This window comes from Branchiostoma floridae, chromosome 5, assembly GCF_000003815.2.
Source record: "Branchiostoma floridae strain S238N-H82 chromosome 5, Bfl_VNyyK, whole genome shotgun sequence".
Taxonomy (NCBI): Eukaryota; Metazoa; Chordata; class Leptocardii; order Amphioxiformes; family Branchiostomatidae; genus Branchiostoma; species Branchiostoma floridae.
Genome location: NC_049983.1, coordinates 23,162,304 through 23,172,202, shown reverse-complemented (window position 1 = coordinate 23,172,202; position 9,899 = coordinate 23,162,304). Strand labels below are relative to the sequence as shown.

The 9,899-nt window shown below is 39.0% G+C and overlaps 2 protein-coding genes across 2 annotated transcripts in view; one reads left to right on the top strand and one right to left on the bottom strand.

Annotated features, from left to right (window-relative positions):
- Positions 1-9,899, top strand: part of LOC118415740 — a 56,785-nt gene that overhangs the window by 42,134 nt on the left and 4,752 nt on the right. The window lies entirely within an intron of this gene.
- LOC118415739 lies at positions 7,510-8,595 on the bottom strand (the record flags this gene model as incomplete). Its single annotated transcript, XM_035820525.1, is given in 1 exon segment — positions 7,510-8,595. A coding segment is annotated over 1 exon segment (1,075 nt), but the record flags the coding sequence as incomplete, so codon positions are not given.

Genomic DNA, 9,899 nt, shown 5'->3' with positions numbered 1-9,899 from the left:
CTACACTGAGAGCACTGATAAAAGTGTTGCGCATGTCATTGTATAAAGAACACTCTATTATAAAATGGACTTCATTCTCTATACGGTTGGAGTTGAAAAGTTAATAATCGTAATGAGTAAACATTCAAATATCTCTTGTTATTTACGATGAAAGAGGCTATACATCCAGGTAAATGATATTCACTGACAGGTAAAATTCAATATCGACCAGTTCGTGAAATAATTTTTTAATAATGTACATCTAAAGCAGTGGGGGACGAAACACATTTTATTTCCAAATATTCATTCAACCAAACCGAAAGAATCACTCAGCTTAGAGAAGCCACAAAGACTTATCCCAACTTCCCCACATTGACAAACGAACAGAAAGACACTTTTCTCTTGAAATCGCAGAACCCACAAATTTTAGAAAAGGGCTTTTCGTCTCCCTCTGCTTCCAAAAAAAAAGTCAAACCCAACCCGTTTAGAGTTGGCCAACACTAGTATTAGAGTAGAATATTGTTCATAATTGTCACTTGTATATCTACTACGTTTATACCATGTACTTGTAATTAGCCCTCGGGCACGAACTTGCAAATAAACTTCTTCAATTATTGTTTTCAATTCAATTCAATTCAATTCAATTCAATATTCAGGGATTACTTCTGGACGTTTCCAGTGACATCCATCACTCTTCACCATCACTAGAGTGAGCTGGCAGAACAAATTCATACTAGAACGTCTAAACTTCATAAAGTGTTGTCTTACCGTAGAAACTATCCAAACTTGGTTTACATATGAGTGGTATTTGCATAAGATTTTATGACTTAGTTACATGGACACGTTTAGTATTTTGTTTAAGTATTTTGTTTGGCTGAATATGACAAAAAGTCTGTCTCAAAAACTGCCAATTGACTTTACAATGCCTTGCAAAGCACACAGCTTTCCTGGAATAATGTTCAAAAGTCAACACCACAACTGATAACGACAAACGAAGGAAATTATTTTCATCTTTGCATTAGATTTTTTATTGAGGTTCTCCATGCACATCTGACACCTGTATGGCGAAACAGGTGTCAGGAGACGCCTTTTCAAAGCCACCATAACGAAATCATTTTTTTGGGGTGGCTTTATTGTTCGGAGTATCCGTCTCCTGGGAGGACTTCCGACCAAGGATGTAAGGGGTTCCTCCTACCCCTGACTCGTGTGATTATATTGTTTTGTTAAAAAGTTAAGTGTTATGTTATCACTTAATGTATAAGTTTCATATCTAATCATCAATTATGTTTTATTTTGATCCCATTTGCTATCATCATTATTCACTGATTTGTAATTACATTATCATTACTATTTTCTGACTTTTCACATCTACCATGTTATTTGTTAACTATGATGGGGGCTCATTGTTTTTCTGTCCCCGGCACGGGTTCTAGTTTGCTCTTTCAGTATGCTTTGTAAGTTGATTTTAAAACGTGTAAATGAATAAAACCAAGTATCAAAATGCCCGGGTACATGTTTTTGAATTTCATGCATCTTTCAAGAGTCAACTTGCGGCCTGGGCCCCCTCCTCCTCTCTCTGATCATGCCCAGTGATCGTGACACTAGCTATTAAGCTAAAGCACTACTGAAAACGGCTGGATTGGTTGGGCTTGAGGGACTTACTTGCGAGTATATCCCGTGTTAAGGCGAAATCTTGAAATATTTTAGGTTTTAAATGTTTTAATAGGGGGACTTATGAAGTCCCAGAAAATTCAAGGATCAGGATACCAAGGGATATGTTTTTGAGCTTCAGGCATCTTTCAAGGATTCACTTTGGCCCACCCTGCCCTGTTTGATCATGACCAGTGATCGTGACACTAGCTGCTGCGCTACTGAAAACGACTGGATTGGATGGGCCTGAGGGAGGGTTCTGGGCCTTCATCTTGCACCAGATTGTGAGAATGATGGTGCCAACAAGGAGAGAAACTCCTAATGCGCCACACACAGAGCCAACGAGCACAGGTATGGACAGAGTGGGAGCTTCGTGGACATAGATAATCAGTGAGGCAAACGTTGAGCCAACAGGACTTGTTGCAATGCAGAGATACAGGCCAGCATCTGCTGCTGCGGTGACATTGGTTATGATGATGGCACCATCCACATCCACAGTCACCCTCCCACCTGACTCAACAGTTGCATTCACTCCAGATGGGAGGGTGACTTTGATGTCTGGCGTGGGGATTCCTGAAGCTTCACAGACCAAATAGAGTGTCTCACCCTCTACTATTGTGTTATTGTCACCCTTCCCAAACCTCACTATTGTTGGCTCTTCACAGATCAGATCTTCAATACGCAGATTTTTAAGCTTTTCTCCGCGTAAGTTTCTGCTGATAGGTCCGTCACATGTGATTTGGTTTTCAAATGAATCAGACCACCAAGGAGTCGACCCACTCATCAGTTGCCTGAAGGGGATCATTCTACAGTCGCACTGCCAGGGGTTGTTGTTGATATCTACATTAGAGATTGATGACAATACTGCCACCATATCTGCGTTAAGGACTTCAAGTCTATTCTGATACAGCCATAAGATGCGCAGATGTTGCGTTGGACTGAATGTTCCAACCTGAATATCACTGATCTCATTACCCCACAGCCTAAGTTCTTCCAAGTTTCCCAGCCCTGCAAACATGTCAGATCTGAGGTTTGTTAACTTGTTATTATACAGCCTCAAGTTTGTCAGTTGTGGTGTTGAATTGAAAGTTCTACCCTGAATATCACTGATCTCATTATAGCTAAGGTAAAGTTCCTGCAAGTTTCCAAGCCCTGTGAACATGTCAGATCTGAGGTTTGTTAACTTGTTATTGTCCAGCTCAAGTGTCTGCAACTTTCCCAGCCCTGTGAACGTGTCAGATCTGAGGTTTGCTAATTTGTTCTCAACCAGTTTCAAGCGGGTCAGTTGTGGTGTTGAATTGAAAGTTCCAGCCTGAATATCACTGATGTCATTACTGTACAGCGTAAGCTCTTCCAAGTTTCCCAGCCCTGTGAACATGCCAGATCTGAGGTTCTGTAACTCGTTCATGTGAAGGTACAAGGTGGTCAGTTGTGGTGTTGAATTGAAAGTTCCAGCCTGAATATAACTGATGTCATTACTGTACAGCCTAAGGTCCTGCAAGTTTCCCAGCCCTGTGAACATGCCAGATCTGAGGTTCTGTAACTCGTTCTTGTGAAGGTACAATATTGTAAGCTGTAGTGTTGAACTGAAAGCTCCAGCCCGAATATCATCAATCTTATTGCCGTCCAATCTAAGATCATGCAAGTTTCCCAGCCCTGCAAAAATTTCGGCATTGATGTTTGTCAAGTTGTTAACCTGCAAGTATAAGGTTAGTAATTTCGGTGTTGCACTGAACGTTCCAGCCTGAATATCATTGATTTCATTACGCTCAAGACGTAGTTCTTGCAAGTTTCCCAGCCCTGTAAACATGTCAGCACTAAGGTTGGATAGGCGGTTCTCAGAAAGACCCAAATATGTCAGATCTGGCAAGTTATAGAATGCGTTTCTATCGATTTTGGCAATACCATTGTCTGCTAGCTCTAGATGTACCAAGCTAACAAACTGTGCACGTGCATGTGACAAAAAAGACCGATCTAATGTTGTGGGCATTATATTTTGCCGAAAATCAAGGTGGGTGATGAATGCTGCCAGGCCTGCTGGCAGGTTTGCCAACAGGTTCTGAGCAACACTGGTGAGGTTCTTGTGCCGGCAGGTAACAGTAGAACCATCTATGTCGCAGTTCGGGTCGGTTGATCCAAACACCTTCAGGATGATCAAAAGGGACAACAGGGACGCTAGCAGCTTTCCACCCATGCTTCCTCTATGTTCTGATGCAGGGAGGTAAACATGTAACTTATGAGTACTATAAATTCTTTTTAGACATTCGAAACAAAAGTTATGTTTCTAAAATAAATGCCTTTATTTTCTGATAGCTGACAGCAGCGTAATATTTAGCTATAGACCTTCCTTGCCAAAAAGTCCTAACAAATTTCAGACAAGAGTTAATCCAGATTGCTTCTCAGCAATCTAACTTGTATCTGTTTTCGCTGTTTTAAAATTATACTTTGAGACTTTATTTGAAAATCCGTTAGTGACGTGCCATATGTCACGGCATTAATCTTCCTGGACTTCATGACAAAACAAAGATGTACATGTACTACTTAGTTGGTAGTAAGTTGGTACCAATATTCAGTACTCTCACCACTAGCATGTCAGGGATGGAAGGGAAGGAAACCACATGTGACCAACTACCGACGTATTGAAGCGGTTAGAGAGACGACAGCAACAACAAGTATATGATAGTACGATGTATACATTGCATTGATCCACATTGTGTTCAGTACCTTCGTATATATGAGATTAACCTTCAATATATGTTTTAAGTCATCAGAATGATGCAATTAGTCAATCACACAATATCTAGCAAGTTGCCACTTGGAAGTCTTGATTTAGGGCATAATATCAGATTTTCACAGAAATCCACAATGTAATCTCCCAAAAGGGGTCACCTTTGCTCAATTCATCTGGATCCTAGATAATAAGCCTTACTTACAAGCAGAAGAGTCCCAGACATACGACAATGGTAAAAACTTACCCTTAGAGAAGTGTCCTGAAGAAATGTCCCGACAGAAACATTCAAGTGCGTCTGCAGAAGAAAAAAGACCTTTTGAGCTCCAATGTCAGCAAGCTCGGTAAAAATATGACTGGCTCCAGGTGTGTTTTACAAGCTTGGTCCCGCTAATCAATTTTTTTTTTCTGACAGGCGATTTTTTTGGGGTTTTATATTCGGTCTTTCTGATTTATTGTCAGGCCACACCAATTTAATTTCTTGGTTCACGGATTTTTCATAAAAAATATGGAGCGAGAGGGCGAAATAAAAATAAAAATTGTAAAATGGTTGGGGTAAAGGTAACGGCTAATCCAAAACATAAAGAAAAAAGTTTTCAGCTTGAAAAAAGTACAAAAACACTATTTTTGTACAGTAACAGCACCTGTACCCTCACTTTAAGGAGCTTATAATATAAAGGCCAATTTGCTATACCAGAAAGTTGGTGAATGGTTTCATTAATGTTGAAAATTTGCTGAGTAGTAATTTTTATTTTTATTTTCCAAAAAATAGGAGCGAGCGAATCCGTGAACCAAGAAATTAAATCGGTGTGGCCTTAGCGTGCCTAAGATAGGTAACCGAATATCACCGTAAAAATTCGAACACGAATTGGCCTGGGCAGCCGTGCGAGCAACACTCCCAGTGCAGAGGAAGTCCCGAGGAGCTTCGAACGGGACGGTCACAAGAATGGCGTTAATATGCCAAAACAGTGGCCCCCAGCTTCACCCCAGTCATACTTCAGTTTAGCTGCTTTGTTTCTTGAAGATTAAGGGTGACATTGTCTATTAAAGATTGCCCATGATAAGAGAATGAGAACTGAATATCAAAATTTAAATTTTGAATGAATTCCTCTGACATTTAATCATACAGCCTGGAATTTTATTCTACAGGGTTATCATGTGACAGGATGTTTAATGAAAATATAAGATATGCATATTGCTAGCTCCTGTGGCGTGTCTACAAAGCTAGTATGGTATGTCATATCAGCAGGAACACTCAGCTGCATGCCTGCAAAGCTGGTGTTTTTTTTAGTGATATGTTTGTGGCGCAAGCTGTAACACAACCCAACTTCGGAGATATTTGGATTTGGTTAAAATAGTAAATTTCTTTAATGCTTGTGATACAGTCAAACCTGTATTAGCGGCCACCTTTTCATACCGGCCACCTGGCCATAGTGGCCACTTTTTGTTGGTCCCTTGGATTCGTAATGATTAAGAAATAGGCTCAGCGGCCACCCGTCGAACGCGGCCACGGCCACACGATTTCCGGTCCCGCAGATACAGAAACACTGCCGATTACGGCCACGAGGACGGCTGATCTACGGTATAGCACACATTCGGCCATACAGCGACCCTTCGTCGGATTTAAAAGCTCTTTATTTTCAAAGAAATTGACTTTCTCCCGACAAACGAGGCCATATAAGGTCAACAGACGACACAGCTATTGTGGAGGTAAATTGTGGTAAAGTTACGTTCTAATACGCTATCGCTGAGGTTAATTTACATTACAAAATATTTAAAATAAATTGTTACGCAGATAAAATGATATGAACGTCAGACTATGGTGGATTTTATTCTTACATCTATTAAGAGATAAGTCTAAAATGACTAGACTTTTCTTGTGAGTACCACATTAGCATAATGGTGGAATCTGAGGTGTGAACGCGAGCGGGAACACTAGGACGGTGAAGTATCAAACTCGGATCCAATCCGATCCAAGGATCAAAGAAATATGACGATCTCTTCAGACAATATCAAGTGTAGAAAATTTAAAACTTTTTATAGCTTTTGTTTTCTTAACGCATATAGTGTAACAATTATTGCATTACATGTAAAGTACTGTATTATGTGAATAAAGATCGATGGTTACTAAAACCATGTGTAACCTATTGCTTGTTGTGAATTAATCAGCATATTCTCTGTAGTGGCCAACTCTCCATAGTGGCAAATTTTGACCAGTCCCTTGAGTGGCCGCTATAGACAGGTTTGACTGTAGTGGTTTAGGGTTCATAGCCCAGCTCGGGCACATTGCGAGAGGCTTCATGTATCATCTCGGAGAGTGCCATAATGCACTGTGCAATTCTGAGGCCAAGTTTCTGTATCGAATCATACCTTATCATAGTACCAAGAAAAAGCTACTGTATAGTTCATATGGCAACTTTGCTTTGTATTGGTACCAATCTTTGTAACATTCCAGAAGCCATGTCTAATCACATTTTACAATTAATCTCATTAACCAAGATTGACAACAACATCATTGTTCTTATATGTACAGCTGTAGTCAACGTGGGGCAACGGTGGCCAGATTGTTTGAGTGAATACATCGATATCTTCCATTGCTATTGGTGTACTAAATTGATTAGCGTTTTGCTTCTAAACTTGAATAGGAATAGACATGCAAACGTCAAATATCCATCGCCACAATGAAAGGATCAACCCTATAAGGTAATTTACAGGTAACTTCGTCGAATCTGAAAATAAACACGAAGCTTAAGCATGGTGCTTTTTTCTTTAGCAAGCAGTACAATTTGACTTCGCTACGGCTCGCGTTTGTTAAAAATCCATAAGGGACGTGCCCTAGGGCACGCCATTCATCTTCCTGGACTTCATGACAAAACAAAGATGTACACGTACTGCTTAGTTGGTACCAATATTCAGTACTCTCACCACTAGCATGTCATAGTACACATTGTATTGATCTACATTGTGTTCAGTTCCTTCGTATATGAGATGACCTTACACATAAAATTATGTTTTCAGTCATCAGAATGATGTGATTAGTCAAGAACACAATATCTAGCAAGTTGCTACTTGGAAGTCTTTTTTTTTTTTTTTTTTTTTTTCCGGATTCCGTGTTCGTCACGGCACTTTATTACATGTCACAGAAAGCTGTACAATGTGTAGCTTATATCATATTTCTAAGAATACATTCTGATTTGAAAATTTTCACAATGATTTCTGCATCTTGACATAGTGAATTCGGGGATGACACTGTAGACTTATATTTTACAATGGATAGTTTCGCAACTAGCAGCAGTTCATTGATGTACCGAAACTTGTTTAACATATGAGGGTTGTATCCAAACATAATGTCATGTACAGTGAGAGATATGGAATAACTAAACAAACTTTCCACATAATCCCATAATGGTTTAACAATTTTACAGTCAAAGAAAAAATGCTCTATATATTCTATAATATCGCAAAAAATACACTTATTATTTTCTACAATTCTCATCTTATGCAACAGTATTTTGGTCGGATAAATATTATGCAAGATCTTCCATTGCAAACTAATAAGTTTGGGTTCTTTAGTGGTCAAGAAGGGAGATTTCCATAGTACATGCCAAGAAATGGAACGAAAATCGTACATAGGAAATCGTTTCTCCCAGAAATTCTGTGAGACTGGGACTGCTTGGTATTGCATGATACAGAAATTCTTAAAGAAGATAGAGTCTAGTAAGCGGATGTCTTTACCACAGAGTTTGATACTAGGAGATTCTTCGTTGTCTAATCGAGAAACACCTTTCCATTGTTTGGGAATTGAATTGATTAAAGCATGATACTGTAGTAATACATGTGCATCATTACCAACAATAGCTTTTACATCATCAAAAGATATAAAGTTACCCTGATCATCCACAATATCATTTACATAAAGAATATGTCGTCTAATCCATTTCTTAAAATAAAGCATGTTGCCCTTGTAACTTATACAAGCATTGTTCCATAACAATTGCCAATTTACTTGATTTACCTCAATATCATTGACATTCTGTACAGGTTTCATTTCATACCAAGTAAGTATGAGTTTACGGTAATAGAGAGGTAAGGGCAACAGTGAATCTTTAGATGACACATGGACTGCCGAGCAGTTATGTCTCAATATACAAAGATCAGGTCCTAACTTCTTAAAATAATACAGTTGTATCTTCTTCCATGTAGGAGTAGGAGTTTCACTACCGGATAACAATTTTTTTATCGATCGTAATAAACAACATTTGTGCATTATTCTTATATCTATCATTTTCAATCCTCCCTTTGAATAGTCTTGAACCATCACATTACGCTTTACTCTATCTCTTTTCCAGATAAATCTGTAAAACATCAAATTAACATCCTTTAAGAAGCTATCCGGTGGTATAAGTGCACCAAAACTGTAAGACAGTTGTGAAGCTACAAGGTTTTTGAGCACTGTTATTTTTCCTATAAGACTAAGGTTGCGTGAAGCCCAAGATGATAAAATGTTTTTCATCTTACAGTATTTTTTGCTCCAATTTACTTCTACTTCAGAGGCACAACATGCAGATGAGAAAACAATCCCTAAGCATTTTGCTGTGGTGCACCATTTTAGCCCACTAGCTTGTTCAGAGCAGTGTCTCCAAGGGCCTAGCCACATGGCTACTGTTTTTTCTTTATTCAAAACTAGACCAGAAAAAACGGAAAAATGTCTAATAATATCTAAACTTCTATCAATAGAAATTTTGTCACCAAGTATCAGTTCAGTATCATCTGCATATTGAAAAATTCGAGATTCAACATCGGAGTCGCCAAGCCCAGATAATGTAATACCTTTGATTTCGGAAGACTGGCGGACTTTAAGAGCAAAGAGCTCTGTGGCTAGAATAAACAGAAGAGAAGACAAGGGACATCCTTGACGTACACCTCTTCCCAGATCAAACCATTCAGAGATATGACCACAATGATTGATACAACTACGGGCATTATTAGTGTATACCTTTACCCACTGAACAAAATCTGAACCGAAATTGAACTTTTCAAGAACTTTTATAATGAGGTCTTTGGAAATAGTATCAAAGGCTTTGCTGTAATCTAAGAAGAGAATGGCACCTGGAACATTGGAATCTCTAGTAAAGCAAATTATGTCATCTATGGCTCGTATGTTATTCAAAATACTACGTCCCTTGATATATCCAACTTGGTCTGGTCCAACAATGTGAGAGATAATGTTCTGTAATCTACTTGCTAATATCTTTGCACCTATTTTGTAGTCCGTATTTGTGATTGAGATAGGTCGCCAGTTAGACAGCTGGTCTCTACTTAAATCTTGGTGTTCACCCCCTTTAAAGAGTAAGGATATAACCCCTTTACGTTGAGTGGAAGAAAGCTGGTTCTTCGTGTAGCCCTCATTTAGTGAGTTCAAAACCATAGATCCTATTCTGCTCCAAAAGACTTTATAAAAGTCAGTAGTAAGGCCATCTAGGCCGGGACTGCAATTTGTCATGTTACGTAGAGCAGATGTACATTCCGTCATAGTAAACAA